Source organism: Phocoena phocoena, chromosome 15 (assembly GCF_963924675.1).
Source record: "Phocoena phocoena chromosome 15, mPhoPho1.1, whole genome shotgun sequence".
NCBI lineage: Eukaryota > Metazoa > Chordata > Mammalia > Artiodactyla > Phocoenidae > Phocoena > Phocoena phocoena.
The window spans coordinates 75,837,975-75,855,159 of NC_089233.1; the positions used below are offsets into that span (position 1 = coordinate 75,837,975).

A 17,185-nucleotide genomic window follows, 5' to 3' on the forward strand; every position below is an offset into this window, starting at 1 on the left:
TGCTTGTTTTAAAGTGCAAGATGTTGACACTGTCCCTGGTAGAACCTATTTTTGAAAAACATAAAGTGCTTTTTATTTTAACTTTTTTTTTTTTTCAAACTTGAATATCACAGGAAACAAAAAAGAATTTCTATTATAGTAAATGCTTTCCCTGCCCCAGCAGGAAGTATTCAAAAGTCTGAACTGGGCATTTCAATTGGGTTTTTTTTTTTTTTTTCCTTTCGTTTTTTTCAGGTTAAAAAAAAAAATCAGATTTTATTCTGTTCTTCGGTAACATACAGTCTCTTTGAATAAGCTATTCTTCTGCATATTTGACACTTGCATATCTTTTGAGTCTACACTAGCGATGTACAGAAAGCATTTTCCTTCTATAACCCTAAAGCAATGCTCAGAGTTCATACTGTTGGCTGAGTGCCCGCCTTCTGAACTCTTCCCAGATTGCCAGGGGGCAATTAGAATTGAGTACAAGTGGTGCAACTCACCCTGATGATATCTCAAAATAAAATATCAGGTACTACGGAATACTGAAGTCAATGAAGACATTTGAGGAAGGGTTTTGCGCTGGGATCGTGGCTTATGGTGCAGTTTTCCCCATGACACAAGCATTCCCTGTAGCCTTCTAACAGTGGGATCCATCCAGCAGGTGATGGACAGAAGTTCCTAGAGGTGTCCAGGCAACACCCAAAACCAAATTGGTCAACCCACTCTTTTAACACCAGCCACTTGTTCCGGCATCCTTCTCCAGCTGAAGCCAGGAGGGATGGCGATCTTGCCCTCAGAGGCTGTGATGGAAAGCCACGAGAGAAGAATGGGGAGTAGGTGGCCTTGGTTATGTCTAGAACGTGGTAGTGGTGGCTGTGAGTTCTGCTCTTGTCATCTTCCAAAGAGGGCCGTGGAGCTGTTACAAGGAGGCGCCATACCCTGTGGCTTGGCCAACTTCACTCTGATGGACCCGTTAACAGCTCTCAAGGTTTTAAGGGAGATTTCTCTGGTCTCTCTTCTTTCTGGGGGCTTTACAAAGCCTTTCTGTTTCAGAGGTCATGCAGAAAAGCTCCACGGCAGGTAAGCTGAACAGCACTCCTCTTTGGACCCTGCCACAAGTCTCTCCTCCGTGTGGAGGTGGTTCAGATGCTCTGATCCCGTGTGCTTCCATGGGCTCCTCCCCCCGGCAACACGCGGACGTCGGGGGAGATGTGGTTCTCAAGCTTGCACTTTTCCTGACCACTGGGAGTTTTTCCAGTCAATGCTTCCGTAGAGTAAATACAGTTCTGCCTCGAGAACTTAGGGGAGGTGGGTAAGGGGGAGCTTTCAAAGTGGTTCTTCTCTGATCTTGTCCCGCCACTGAACTTGGGACTAGTGTTCCCATGGAGGCTCTTGGGGGGGCTGGAGTCCACACTGTAGAGCACTTGCCCCTCATCATCTGTGTCCGCATCAATGTACTGGTGGATACCTGCTTCAAAGTTGAACGCTATTGCTGTGTGTTTCTCTGGCGACCGGGGGGGTGTCCTAGCACTTGCTGTGGTGTAGATGGAGGACTCTGGACTCAGCACAGGCCTGTCCAAGAGTGTGGCACACTCCAGCCCAGCAACAGCTGCCGCAGCACCCCCCCGGTTCCTAAGAGGGTCATGGTACATCCCCAGAACGGGGACTAATGGTCTCGGATCCCCCTCCATGAAGTTGACCTTAAGTGCTCGAAGCTTCAAGGGGTTGGTGGTCTTCATGGAACTCTTGGGGCTCTCAATGAAGAAAGCAGAGGGATGGCTGGCATCAGGGGGGGGGTTGGCCTCCACAAACCTACCACCAGTGGCACCCAGGACTCCCTGCCAGCCAACCTCTGGGGCCATGCCACCTCCGGTTTTGCTGGGGAGTGATGCCAAAGGGCTGTGGGAGAATCTGGTGGCTTCAGGGAAGTCTGTGGCACAGCTAATGAAGCTGTCAATGCTTGACATGCTTCGCATGTCAATGACCCCTTCTGTACGAGTGGGCAGAGGGGCTACGGGGCTGGGGATACTCTCCATTTCAAGTTCTTCCTTTGGTTTGCTCTGTGTTGCTGGCTCCTTAGTATTGAGGATGGGTTGAGACTGTGTCTTGGCCATCTTATTGTACATGTCTTCCAACTGCTGGACGTTCAGGTGCTGAGGACTAGAAGATGATCTGGCCTTCTCAGGGGATCCCTGCTCCTTGGTTTCAAAGGACTTACTTGAGCTGGTTTCGGACAGTGTCCTCTTTGTCCATTTCCATTTGTTGGGAGACAAGTGATTATCTTGCACTTTGTCTTTCTGACCCATGTTCTCTCCACTTTTCTCAACCACAATGTCCATCACCTCGATGCTCCGGGGGAATGCATCCTTCATGTTCATGGATACGATGCTGCCATTTCTCTTGGCTCTCTCCAGAGCCTCTCTCCGCTTGATTGCTTTCTCCTGCCTCTTCTGCTCCTTGTAGAACTCAGAGAAGTTATTGACAATGATGGGGATGGGAAGAGCGATCACCAGGACCCCTGCGATGCAGCAAAGACCCCCCACAATTTTCCCCAGGAGAGTCTTGGGGTAGATGTCTCCATACCCAACGGTCGTCATGGTGATGGTGGCCCACCAGAAAGAGGCTGGGATGCTTTTGAACTTGGTGTCATCCTCATCCTTCTCGGCAAAGAAGACGAGGCTGGAGAAGATCATGATGCCCATGGCAAGGAAGAGGATGAGCAAGCCCAGCTCATTGTAGCTCCTCCGCAGAGTGAAGCCCAAGGACTGGAGGCCAGTGGAGTGACGTGCGAGCTTAAGAATGCGGAGAATACGCATGATGCGGAAGATCTGGACCACGCGGCGGACATTTTGGAACTGCAGCACGCTCTTGTTGGATTCAGTGAGGAAGATGGTGACATAATATGGCAGGATGGCCAACAAGTCAATGGCGTTGAGCGGGCCCTTGAAGAACTTCCACTTTTTGGGGGAGGAGAGGAACCGCAGCAGGTACTCCATGGTGAACCACGCAATGCACACGGCCTCCACGTGGGCCAGCTGGGGGTTGTCTGTGGTCTGGCCAAACTCATCAAGGCTCTGCAGCTCAGGCAGTGTGTTGAGAGACAGGGCAATGGTGGAGAGGACGATGAACATGATGGAGATTATGGCGAGGATCTGTGAGGAGAAGAGAGTGGAATTTAGTTATCAACCCCCAATGGGATGGTCATCCTAATACTCTGGGTCTGCAGGACATTCCTCAACATTCAAGAGCATTTTCATAGCCCACTAATTACCTAATGACTGGATGTTTGAGCTAAAAAGATTATTTATTCAAATCCATGTATCATACAGACGTGGAAACTGAGGCCCAGAGAATTGAAATGATTTAAAGCTAATCATCAAGCCCAGGGGTCAGTCAATTTTTTCTATAAAGGGCCAGATAGTAAATCTTTTAGACTTTGAAGCCCATGAATTCTTTGTTGCAACCATTTAACTCTGCAGTTATAGCACGAAAACAGCCTTGGATAATACATAAACGAATGAGCATAGCTGTTTCAATAAAACTTTATTTACAAAAACAGGCAGTGGGCTGCAAGCCATAGTTGGCCGTCTCGTGATCTAGACCAGTGGTTCATAACTATTATGGGGTGGGGTACCGCTTTCCCGACATTATACTAACGATAATATCAATAGTTACCCTTTATCGAGTGTTCACTGTATTCGAGGCACGATGCTTGTCACTTGCCATGCAATTCCTTATTTCATTCTTACAACAACCCCATTAAGTTGTACTTCCAATGAAAAGATGAGGAAACCTAGGCTTCCAAAGCTAGTAAGTTGCAGAGCCAGTATTTTAACCTGGGTCTGTCTGACCCCAATACGTGAGCTCTTAAGAATGTGTTAGAAATGAGATGAAAGCTATGGGCCTTTTTGCTAAACACTCAAGGTTTTGCAGATCATTTTCAGGGAGGCCTAGACATCCTGGTCTCATGTTATTAACTCCTGAGTGTGACTATGAATTTTTGAGGCTAAGGATCACAGCTTAACTGCCTTTGAGTCCCCTGGATCAAGAAGAGGGTTTGGTCCAGATGTTTGGGCTCACTGGATGTTTGTTGAATTTAATGGAGCCTAGGCTAATCTACAGCTTATGCAGAAATGCAAGCAGATGTAATAAATTGTTCTAGGGTCTTTTTTTCAAAAATACAAATCCAAGTCACATCACTCTCCTTCTCAATAAATTTCCAGGACTCTTCAGGAAAAAACCTAGACTCCTAAACTTATCTATCAGCCCTCCTCCCCACCCCCCAAAAGCTGTCCTCTTCTCATAGGCTTGTGCCTCCCTTTCTGCTGCCCCTGCTAAAGGGCAGCGGGTGGGGGTGGGGTCTCCATGCTTGTATCATTTGATCCTGGCTGCCGCTGAGTGGCCCAGAGATGGACAGAAAACCCATGCTGGGCTGAACCAGTCCACCATGGAAGATTTGAGTTCAGGGATCCAGGGGTGAGTGGGTTATGGGGGTGGTGAGCCTCTGAATTAATTGGTCAAGTACAGTCCAGGCCTGAACCAGCTTCATGATAAGTCCAAGCCTCAAGCAACTTTTCACTCATGTTGTAGGGGATCAGAAAAACCATAAAAAAATCAGAGAAAGCTGAACCTTTTAAAGAAGCCAGAGATTAAAGGGAAGAGGCAGAGAGAAGAAGCAGAGAGGACATAGGAGATCTGAAAAGGGTGTAGAGGGCCACAGTTAAATGCTTGGGCTCTGGTGTCAGGCTGTTTTGGATTCAAGTCTCAGTGCTTCCACTTCCTTACCTTTAGTCAGGCATTTAACTTCTCTAAGCCTCAGTTTCTTCATCTGCAAAATGGGATGATAATGACAATGTCTATCTCAGAGAGCTGCTGTGAAGATTAAATGTGTTAACACATGCAAAGCACTCAGGACAGGTTCCAGCAGCACCTAGTGAATGTCTAATAAATGTTAGACGTCATCACAGGGGAAATAGCTCAGCCCACACCCTGTCAGCCCAGAACACCCAGCCTCCGAGGGGCCAGCTAGTCTTTGCTTCTCGCCCTTGTTCTGAAACTGCCTGCCATATCCTGAAAGTAAATGCCACTGCTGCTTGGGTGAGCATAAGAGGGTTCTGTCCCCTGCAATAAATCCCCAATCAGGACACATGGTTGCCGAGTCTTTCTGAGTTTGACTCTGACCCCTCTCTTTGGCCTCTCCTGCCACAGGTTCCCAAACTTCACGCTTCCCTAATCACACACTATCGTTGGTCAGTTCTGCAGGTCTGTGCCTCTTCCCCTCTGTCCAGTGAATTCCAATCCATCTTTTAAAACCCAGCCTACATGGCCCCTCCCTGCAGAGGTCATCCCTGGAGGGGCCAGCCACTCCATTCTCTGGGCTCCCTTGTCATTTTGCCAGCCTTGGGGCTCTTAGCACACTACAGCCTATCACAGGGGTGTGTGTGTGTGTGTGTGTGTGTGTGTGTGTGTGTGTGAATGTGTCCATCACTGCCCAGAATCTGTAAGCTTTGGGGGGACAGGGATGGATTCTGAGATTCACCTCTGCACCCACAGCGCCTAGGGCAACAGGTTTTCATGGTGTTTCTTGGCTGTGGCTCAAGTTCACGGCCATTTATGGGTCCCATGGCCTTGGGCATTGCAACTTTCCTTGCCTCAGTTTCCTTATTTGTAAAATGGGGATCCTCCAGTAGTTCTTAACTGGGGATGATTTTGACCCCTCCCCCTTCCCTTGGGGACATTTGGCAAATCCTGCAGAAATTTTTGGTTGTCACGATTTGGAGGAGGGGTGATACTGGCAGCTGGTGGGTGGAGCCAGGGATGCTGTTAAATACAATGCACAGGACAGTCCCCACCAAGGAGAATGATCAGGCCCCAAATGTTAATAGTACCAATGTTGAGAAACTCTGGGATATACCAGTAGTCAGCCCCTCAGGATCTGTAGAATGAGGGAAAAGAGCTGTTGGCACAGAGCTAGGCACAGAGTGGGTCTGACCTTACAGAGCAGCCAGCTGGGACCTCGGGCTGAGCCCCTGCAGTGGAGCTGCTACAGTTTCTGACTCCTGGCCCTGAGGGCAGCTGCAGGAGAATGGAGCAGATTCCTGGGGAGTCTGTTCCTTTAAGAGCTGGGAGATCTCATTTTCCCCAGAGGCTGGCAGGGGAAGCCTGCTCCAGTTTCTAACCCCCAGACAGCTCCAGGGAAGGCCCACATAATTGATGTCTGCTGACAGATGCATGAATTATGCACCCACCTATTGTACAGTCCTTAGCGCTGTTATTCTAAGGCGGGCACCCCCTCTTTGTACCCCAGAAAGTGCTCTCCCCTCCCGTCCTCTCAGCCTGAGCATGCTTAGGAAAGAAGAAAATGCAGGCAGAGGCCTCACTGCATCCTGGAGGGGGGTGTCCGCTGCTCAGGGTTGCGTTGGGAGGGTCAGAGAGTGCCAGGCCTCCTGCCCTGGCACATGCGCTCATCAAATAGCACTTGTGCTAATGCAGTGTGACCCACCCTTCCTAGCCCTGCCCACAAGACTGCTTTCTCTTCCAGACCCGCTGAAGCCCTTAGGGTCAGGGTTACACTTCCTGACTGGGGCTCTCCTGAACAGGAGTTAAACCCTCTGTGCCTCAGTCTCCTCATCTGTAAGGCGGGGGTGGGTCACTGAAAGGTGGCAAAGGGAATTCAGTGAATTCATAAGGCCCTTAGATCATTATTGCTTTCATTATTTCACAACATTATATTTATTTATAAGCCGGTTGGACTTGGCTCTGAGCAGTAGTGTTATTACTCCCACCTGGCTGAGTGGCCTTGGACAAATCACTTCCTCTCTCTGAGACTCCATTTCTTTATCTCTAAAATGGAGATGAAAGTAATTGAGCACCTACCACATAACAGCCACTTAATATATATTTTATGCTATTAAATTATTATTTGGATAATTTATTGTCACCCTTACCTCCAGCCTCTGGACTGGTTGCTTCTGGAGGTCCAGGACTAGGTCTGCGGACCCCAGTGCCTGGCTAAGCCAGCAGACATCCTCTAAACAGTCTTGAACCCAAATGAACAGTATTGATTTGGTCTCTGGGATGGGCTGCAGGGATGGGGGACCAGCCAGGCCAGCAATGAGTCCTCCCGGCCCCAGCTCAAACCCCTGGCCAGGTCCCTGCATTTTCAGCCTTGCTTTCCTGGATCTGAGCCCAATTGGGTTTGGGCAGGACTCCAGGAACCCAGGGAGCAGAGGCAGGAAACAGGACCAGGACTCAGAGGCTGTCCCCAAATTCCCTCCCTGCAATGAGGTTCTGAAGCCTGCAGCCTACTTGTCTGCACCAAGCGTGGGAGGGGGTTTTGGTCCTCTGGGAGAAGAGATTAGCAGGTAGGGGTACCCAGGGGGGAATCAAGGGTTCTGGAGCCGGGCCTTTCTCATTCTAAAAAAAATTGTTGGCTCTGGTGGTTAATCACAGGATGCCTACGTTTGGCTCCAGCAATAAACAGGCTGTTTATCATTTGCTCTGACCACTTCCCTGCTCTTCCAGGAATATGGACAAGGCACAGAATGTCTGTGCAGAAAAGGGTCCAGGCTCCTTTCTGGAAGGATGGGGAGACTCAAGCAGAGAAGGGAAGGGACTAGTCTATGGTCACACAGCCCATTGGGGTCAAGTCTGTGCAACAACACTAGAAGCTCTGGCCAGCAGAGAGCTGCACCTAGTGTTCAGGTCCTGCAAACTGTTTTCATACACATCCATCTTCCCAGCGGCATTATTTGTAAGAGGCAAAAAGTGAAATCAACCTGAATGTCCATCAACTGATGGATATACAAACTGTGGTCTATCTATACAATGGAATATTATTCAGCCATAAAAAGGAAGGAAATACTAATACATGATACGATATGGAAGAATCTTGAAAACATTATGCTGAGTGGAAGAAGCCAGACACAAAAAGCCACATAGTGTATGATTCCATTGATATGAAATGACCAGATAAGACACACCTATAGAGACAGAAGGCAGGTTAGTTGTTGCTAGGGTGGGGACAGGAATTAACAGTTAATGGGCATGAAGGATCTCATGGGGATGATGAAAATGTTATAAAATTGATTTAGGGTGATGGTTGTACAACTTGGCAAATTTACTGAAAAATCATTGAATTGCTCACTGGAAATGGTGAATTATATGCTATACAAAATTAGCCTCAATATAAGTTATATAAAAAGTTGCTTTCCATAAAGAGTATCCCATTGCTTTTAATCCTCACAACCACATTGATGGGTCACAGGAGAGAAGCAGAAATCTGAGCAAGCCACAGCCCTGCTGTAAACCCTGAAATGGCTCCCCATGAAGTTCCGATCCTTTTGCATTTAGTTGGCATATATTTACCGAGCACTTACTAATGCTATGCTCTTTGCTGGGGATGCAGCATGGATAAGAAAGACAATTTCCCTGCCCTTAAGGAACTGGTAGGGAAAAGCAGACAAAAAAACCCATAAACCAATAAAGGAACAAGATGATGTCAGGTAGTATTATGTGCTACATGTTACCGAGAAAAACAAACCAGGAGTATCAGTAGAGAAGCACTGGGGGTGTCCACATGAGGTTGGGTGATCAGGACAGGCCTTTCACAGGAGATGTGCTGGTTCTGAGACTTGAAGGTGAGGAGTATGTCATTCAAAGATCTGAGCATTCCAGGTACAAGCACAGCGTGTGCAAAGGCCCTGGGGTGGGAATGAGCTTGGCATATCAAGCAACAGAAAGAAGCTCAGTGTGGGTGGGGCTGCGTGAGCAAGGCGGAGAGTGGGAGGAGATGAGGTCAGAGAGGCAGGAGGCATAAAAAGGAGATTTGGCTTTTGTATTAAGTCCACCTTTCTTCTCTCTCCGGACCATTTCCTCCATTTCCCACTGCCTATTCCATAATGAATCCCGGCAAAACCACTTACAATTCCCAAGCCATGCTGCCATGGTTGCTCACACCTCCAGATCCTTGTCCATGCTGTTCCTTCTGCCTGGAGTATCCTTCCTCCCCTACTTCTCCTGGCTGATTCCTACAGCCTGTTCTGGCCTCAGCTCAGAACCCACTTGCTCCAGTGAGCCCTCTCTGACTCCCGGTTGTGGGTTGAGAACACCCACCCTCTGGACTCTCACAGCCCTTGAGTTTGTCCTTTCACGGCACTGATCTTTCCAAGCTGGAATTTCCTCCTCTGTGTCCTGCAATAGAATGTCAGCTGCATGAGGGCCCAGGCTGGGTTTGTCTTGCGTTACTGTAACCCCAGCTCCTGAAACGGTGCCCGGCACAGAGCAGGAGATCCCTAAATAGTTAATAAATAAATGATCAAGCAAATGAATGAAATGGAGGCTCAGAGAATGAAGTGACTTTTCCAGGGCCACACAACTTGCAAGGAGTGGATCTGGGACTCCAGTTCAGGTCTGTGCGTCTCCCCAAGACGTTTTCAAGGACGTAGGAGGTGGCAGAGTTTCTGGAGCATCAAACCTTTCGCTCCTTTTATGGTGCTTCCGCTTCCCCAGCTTTAAGGGGGGATTACAGATGGGGAGTTTTAATCAGAAGGGTCACTGGCGCAGATCCGATTAAGGGGATTGGAAGCAGGCTGATGGTTTTGGCTCCCTCTTCTACAGGTAGGGGCCTCTGGTAGGGGGGTGTTGGTGAGAAATTGGAGTCGGGAGCCTGCAGGGGGCGCTCATGGGCACAAAGGGACAGGAATCCAGGGACAATAGAGGACGAAGGCCTTGGGGTGAGCCAGGCAACAGAGGCTTTCACCATGAGAAGGCAACCGAGACACACAGGTGGAAACAGGGTGCAGTGACATTGCTGGGGGCGTCCCAGGTGTTATAAACCAGAGGCCTTGGGGCTGAGGAATTTATTTTTACTTATTTGTCCAAGTTTCCAAATTAGGAGATTTCACATGAAAATCTAGATTTTCAGATTTCCCTTGGAACATCACATGCTGTGTCTACACGTTCAACCTGCATTCTCCATGGCAACAACTTGCTGGCGCTAAGGAGTAGCTGTCCCTTTAGACAGGGCACGGGCTCCCCAGTGGCCACAGGCCCCTTCACTCCTTTCATTATCTGTCAGGTCTCTGTAGGTGTCGGGTTTGCCCCCTGGACCCACTGATATGATATTGAAGACAGCAACACTTACCTGACCTGCTACCATATACGAAGAACTTTCCAGACAAGAGCTGCATCTAATTGCACACGGCAGGAGCCTAAGTGCAATTAGGCTTGCCACATCCAACCCCATCCTTTGCCTCCATATCCAAACCGTCACCAAGTGCTTTCCCTTCTGGCTCACAAACATCTTTGGATCTGTTCCATTAGCTCCACCTGCTAAGCCATGACCCTGTCCCAAGTCACCTTCACCTCCCACTGGACCACTGCAAACTGACCTCTTTCTGGTGTCCCCAAAGCCACTAGATGTCCCCAATATCTATTATTCCCTTCTTTCATTGTAATAGAGTTTTAGCGGGACAAAGGGTTACCCAGAATGAAGACTACATTTCCCAGCTTCCCTTGTAGTTAGATGTGGCCATGTGACTAAGCTTGGCCAATGGAATGTGAGCAAAAAGGATGCTTGCCCTCTCTCCTTTTCCTCTTTCTTGCTGGAGGGGAGGCAGATGTGATGTGCAGAGCTGGGGCAGCTATCTCGGATCTGAGGTGGAAGCTAACCCCAGCCCTGGACTGGCCCTTTACTGAAGAAGTTTGCCAGCTCCTGGTCTACCTCATAACAGCCATCTTGTTCAAGCCACTGTATTTTGGGGTCTCACAGTTCCAGTCACTTAGTCTATACCCTGCCTCACTCTCCACCCTCGTCCTGTTCCATGCTCCCCTTGCCTTTCTCATCTCAGGCACATTATGTCCCTCATAGTCTCCATGACCCTTCTGCCTGGAATGCTTTTCCCTCCACTCTGCTTGGTTAACTCCTACTCATCCTTCGTAGCTCAGCTCAGGCACCACCTCCTCAGGGAAGCCATCCCTGACCAGGTCAAATTCCTAACTGCAGGCTCTAGTAGTACTATGCGCTTCTCCTCTTAATGCTGTCCAAGTTGCAGTTTTACAGTAATGCCCACCTCTGTAGAATGTAAGCAACTGGAGGGCAGGGCTTGTGTCTAAATAATGAATGTTATTTCATCCTGCAAACAATCTGCAGGGTGTGCTGTGTCCCCTCTCTCCAGTTTATAATTGGGAAAACTGAGGCTGAGAAAAACTATATCCAAAGCGACAATTAAGGAAGTGGTAGAGGCAGGGTTTAATAAATCCATGTCTACTAGACTCTGAAGCACCCACCCCAATTTTTTTTTAAACACTGAGGACCTTTCTTATCCCAGCATCTTGGGGTCTGGGTTATGGTTTTTAATGTATGCCCTCATTTGAACCATCTTCCCTAGGTGACCTGACTCTTCCCAAAAAGCTCTGGGTTGGGTACCCTTTTCCTAACAGGTCAACTAAGTTCTCATGAGCTTTGCCAAAGCAGGAATTCTAGAAGCTGGTGCTGTTACAACCTCCTGCCCGTCCGAGGACAATGTCTCTGATGGGGGTGGGAACTTGACTCTGATCCCTATAGAGGGAGGAGGTGATGGGGAGAAACGTGGGGCAGTGTCCTTCCTGCCTGAGTGATCGCCAAGTCCTGATATTTGCTGAGGGCATGCGGAGCTGAGGAAGGGACTGTCAGTCTTAACGGTGATGAACGGCATCAGTCCATCCCCGCTGCAGAGAGCAGTGTTTTGAATAAAAAGCAAGGAGCATGGGCTTCCCTGGTGGCGCAGTGGTTGAGGGTCCGCCGGCCGATGCGGGGGACGTGGGTTCCTGCCCCGGTCCGGGAGGGTCCCGCATGCCGTGGAGCGGCTGGGCCCGTGAGCCGTGGCCGCTGGGCCTGCGCGTCCGGAGCCTGCGCTCCGCAGCGGGAGGGGCCGCGACAGTGAGAGGCCCGCGTACCACAAGGAAAAAACAAAAACAAAACAAAACAAAAAAAAACAAGGAGCATAGGAGATGTTAGGCAAGGGCAGTGTCCACAGGCTGTGCTCAGCCACAAACCTGTCCTCTTGCCCCTGAGTCTGACAGGATGGGGAGAAGCGTAGTCTCTGAGAGCTTGGCTGAGGTGGTTGGGTGGCTGAGAGTAACTAAATGTGTTACTCTGGATGCTGGGATTGGGTACCACTCTGGCTAACGTCAGAATGATGGCCCTGTGAGTGGTCATTTTGACAATAGCCAGTTTTGCTGGTTAATGCCCAATATACATTCAGAAAGAGTCATTTGGGTGACTTAACAAGAGTTCTTTTTCATATAGCATTTTAGTCTCACTAGAGATTCATATTGAGGTAAAATGGATGTGTGGATAGTCTAGAGACCTACTTTCTAATTCTGGCTGGACATCCTTAGGCCAAGTGTCTTCACATCTCTGATCTTTTTCATGCAGTATCTACTGAGGGTCTGTAGCTGCAGGAATGGAGGTCTCATGCTCAGAGGATGGAGCTACTGGATTCTTGAGTCACCACTTGGAAGAGAGCTGTGTGAGGTTGTTACTGGATCCTCAGTGGGAATCACATGAGTCAGAAATAAACTTTGACGTATAAAGTCATGAGACTGTGTGTTCGTACGTACTGCAGCATAATCTAGGGTATTCTAATTCATCCGGTTGAGTTGGAGTGCAGGTTTTATCCTGCACTATCCTCTGGTTTTAGCTGAACTAGTCCTTGCACACAAAGATGAAAGGCTTACAAAGATCCTCACAAAGAAACAACTGCTCGGAGATAGTCTTAATAATTCAAGCCCAGGAGAACATCAAGACAATAGCTAAACTGATACTTCTCCTCCTGGTACGAGTCCTTCAACAGTAACAATGTGAGGTTAAAAACAATGATGATCTCGTCATGTCATCATTATCAGGGAGACTCTGTAATGCGGATTTTCATCCACTCTCTTTTATGGTGAACCCTGGCTTCATTTACTCATCACATATAGGAAGAAGACAGGATAAGTGAATTAAAAAAATGAATGAATGGGCTAGGTCCAGTGGGGTGGAGGTACTAGAATGTACTGGTTAAGAACTAGACCTGCATTTTAATCCCAGCTTCTTAATTTTCAAGCCATGAGACCTTGGACATGTTACTTAACCTCTCTGAGCTTCAATTTCCTCATCTCTGCAATGAGGATAACCAGTTCCTATTTCACTGAGGATTCATTGAGAAAATGGCTGGCACACAGTAGAGGTCCAGTGAATGTTAGCTGCTCATTTTTTTAAAAACTGGGAGGAAGACTTCAGCTCGATGTAAGACTATACTAAGGTGGGAGCCGTTACAATTAGTTATTATTATTTTTCATTGGAGGGAGGCCAAAGGGTGGGTATCCCTTACACAGCTGTGTAAATTTACACAAGGAACTTCACCTCGGTTTCCTTGTCAGTAAAAAGGGAATAGTAGGGCTTCCCTGGTGGTGCAGTGGTTGAGAGTCTGCCTGCCGATGCAGGGGACGCGGGTTCGTGCCCCGGTCCAGGAAGATCCCACATGCCGCAGAGCAGCTGGGCCCGTGAGCCACGGCCGCTGAGCCTGCGCGTCCGGAGCCTGTGCTCCACAATGGGAGAGGCCACAACAGTGAGAGGCCCGCATACCGCAAAAGAAAAAAAAAAAGGGAATAATAATACCTACATGGTCAGGTTTTTATTAAGATTGACCTCATTCATTCACTCAATGATGTGAGGTACCATTTTAGGTTCTAGGGATACAGCAGTGAACAAACCAGGCAAAAATCCCAGCTTGTGTAGAGCTGACCATCTTGTAGAGGGAAGGGATACACAGTGAACAGTAGCAAGTCAACAGGATAATTTCAGGTGGTGAACGTTGCTAGGAAAAAATGAAGCAGGTCAGTGGGAAAGAGAATGACCATGAGATGGGTTTACTTTAGCTGAAGTGGTCAGGGAGAGCTTCTCTGTGGAGGTGACATTGAAACTAATACTTGAATGATAAAGAGGAGTTGCCATGTGACCATCAGTGGGAAGAGCATTCCAGGCAGAGGGAACAGCAAGTGCAAAGGCCCTGAGGTGGGAACGTGTTGTGCCAGTGTGAAGTAGGGCTACTGAAAGGGAGAGGAAGAGGAGGTGAGGTGAGAGAGGTAATGGGGGCAGGTGTTAAAGGGTCTCCAGGCCACACACACTAAATGTAGAACATGTCATGATTATTAGTGGTATTATTAGCAGCAGTCTTCCTCTGACTCCCTTCTTCATGCCCAACTAAGGACCCGCTTTGGAAAAGACATTCTGGAGGAGTCCCTCAGATATTCAGCCAAGAATCCTGTCAGGTCAATTTAGCCAGAATCCCCTTTTCCCCTGATGTTTCCTCTTAGTAATTTTCCATCCACTGACCCCTATCTGCTCCTTGGCTATAAACACCCACTTGAATGAAACTTACAAGCTTTTGCACAGCAAAGGAAACCATAAATAAGAAGAAAAGACAATCCTCAGAATGGGAGAAAATATTTGCAAACGAAGCAACTGACAAAGGATTAATCTCCAAAATATACAAGCAGCTCATGCAGCTCAACATCAAAAAAACAAACAACCCAATCCAAAAATGGGCAGAAGACCTAAAGAGACATTTCTCCAAAGAAGATATACAGATTGCCAACGAACACATGAAAGGATGCTCAACATCACTAATCATTAGAGAAATGCAAATCAAAACTACAATGAGATATCACCTCACACCAGTCAGAATGGCCATCATCAAAAAATCTACAAACAATAAATGCTGGAGAGGGTGTGGAGAAAAGGGAACCCTCCTGCACTGTTGGTGGGAATGTAAACTGATACAGCCACTATGGAGAACAGTATGGAGGTTCCTTAAATAGAACTAACATATGACCCAGCAATCCCACTACTGGGCATATACCCTGAGAAAACCATAATTCAAAAAGAGTCATGTACCACAATGTTTATGGTAGCTCTATTTACAATAGCCAGGACATGGAAGCAACCTAAGTGTCCATCAACAGATGAATGGATAAAGAAGATGTGGCACATATATAAAATGGAATATTACTCAGCCATAAAAAATGAAATTGAGTTATTTGTAGTGAGGTGGATGTACCTAGAGACTGTCATACAGAGTGAGGTAAGTCAGGAAGAGAAAAACAAATACCGTATGCTAACACATATATATGGAATCTAAAACAAAAAATAGTTCTGAAGAACATAGGTGTAGGACAGGAATAAAGACGCAAATGTAGAGAATGGACTTGAGGACAGTGGGAAGGGTAAGCTGGGACGAATTGAGAGAGTGGCACGGACATTATACACTACCAGATGTAAAATAGATAGCTAGTGGGAAGCAGCCGCATGGCACAGGGAGTTCAGCTCGGTGCTTTGTGACCACCTAGAGGGGTGGGATAGGGAGGGTGGGAGGGAGACACAAGAGGGAGGGAATATAGGGATATATGTATACGTATCACTGACTCACTTTGTTATACAGCAGAAACAAACACACCACTGTAAAGCAATTATACTCCAATAAAGATGTTAAAAAAAACAACACCAAAACCACCCCATGAACCCACTTGTTCATGCTGTATTCAGAGCTGAGCCCAATCTCTCTCTTACTGTAAAATCCCATTGCAGTGGTCCCCACACATGTCTCAATGGTCCTGAATAAAGTCTGCCTTACCATCTTAACAAGTGTCATTGATTTTTTTTTCTTTGACACCTTCCTTCTCTGGACCCCAGTAGCCTCTCATTTTCCTGTTATAAAAGGGAGTCAGCAGAGCCTTTGGCACCTTCTTGTTTGCTGCTCTGTGGGCCTGGAGAGCCCTTTCCCCACTCCCTCTCTCTTACACACAGTTTGCTTTCTGACTTCTTTCAGGACTCAGCAGAAATGTCACCTCCTCAAAAAAGCCTTTTCAACTTTCCCCAGACTGAATTAAACGCCCTTCTGGTGTGTTTCTCAACTCTTTTATTGCCCCTGTCATAGCAGTCTTTTTTTTTTTTTTTTTTTTTTTTTTGCGGTACAGGGGCCTCTCACTGTTGTGGCCTCTCCCATTGCGGAGCACAGGCTCTGGACGCGCAGGCTCAGCGGCCATGGCTTACGCCCCAGCCGCTCCGCGGCATGTGGGATCCTCCCGGACTGGGGCACGAACCCGTGTCCCCTGCATCGGCAGGCGGACTCTCAACCACTGCGCCACCAGGGAAGCCCCATAGCAGCCTTTTTAAGGTAGAAACTAGGCCTTGTCCCTCCCCTTTTCAGCCCTCCAGCGGCTTCCTACTGTGCTCAAAATAAGGTTCCATCTCTTATGGGCCTTATAAGACCCTGCCTGATCTCATCTGTGTTGGCCTCTCAGATCTCTTCTCCTCTGCTTTCTCCCACACAATCCCTCTCCCCTAGCCACATTGGCCATCTATCTGCTCCTCAACATGCCAGGATCATTCCTGCCTCAGGACTTTTGCACTTGCTGTTTTCTCTCCCTGGGATGCCATCCCTCCAGATTTCTCTATGGCTGGCTCCTTCTTATCCCTCACATTTCCTCCTTAGAGAGGCTGTCTCTGACAACCTGATCCAAAAGAAACTCCTCCCTACTCACTCAATCTTGCCATCCTGTTTTACCTCACTGGGGACTTGCCGCAATCTGCAGTCATCTTGTTTCTTCATTTGCTCACTCATTTATCGTTTTCTTCCCCACTGACCTTGGTTAGCACTATGAGGGCAGGGACCATGTCTATCTTGCAAGGCTGGATCCCCCGTTGCCCGGCACAGAGCTTGGTATGGAGTTGACACTCAACAAATACTGGTGCAGTAAATGAACAAATGAATGGATGGATGAGTTCATGGTTGTTGGGTGGATGGATGGATGGGTGGTGGGTTTAGAAGCCATGGCCTCAACTAGACCACCCAAATGTAACAAGTTTATTGAATACTCACCCTGCATGAGACACTACGGGGAAACACAAGCTGGAATTAGCAGCTGAACATCTAATAATAACGACATAATAAAAACAACTAGTATTTATTGATTACTCACCATGCCAGGCACTGTACCAACTGCTTCACATGGGCAGTCTCATTAACTCCTTAAGTCAACCCTAAGAGGTAGATACTCTCATAATCCCTGTTTTGTAGTTAGGAAAACCAAGGCACAGAGAGGTGAGGCTTCCTGGAGGAGGAATCCTTTGGGCTGGACCTCGAGGGCTAGAGATGGATTCCAGCAGGCAGAGATGAGA

The 17,185-nt window shown here is 47.9% G+C and overlaps 1 protein-coding gene across 1 annotated transcript in view; it reads right to left on the bottom strand.

Annotated features, from left to right (window-relative positions):
• Positions 1-231: 231 nt before the first annotated feature.
• The window catches only part of KCNB1 (potassium voltage-gated channel subfamily B member 1), a 102,327-nt gene continuing 85,373 nt past the window's right edge, over positions 232-17,185 (bottom strand). Inside the window, exon 2 of the mRNA XM_065892468.1 lies at positions 232-3,134. Coding sequence (XP_065748540.1) covers positions 1,125-3,134 — 2,010 coding nt within the window. The 3' untranslated portion in view covers positions 232-1,124. The remainder of the gene's footprint in view (positions 3,135-17,185) is intronic.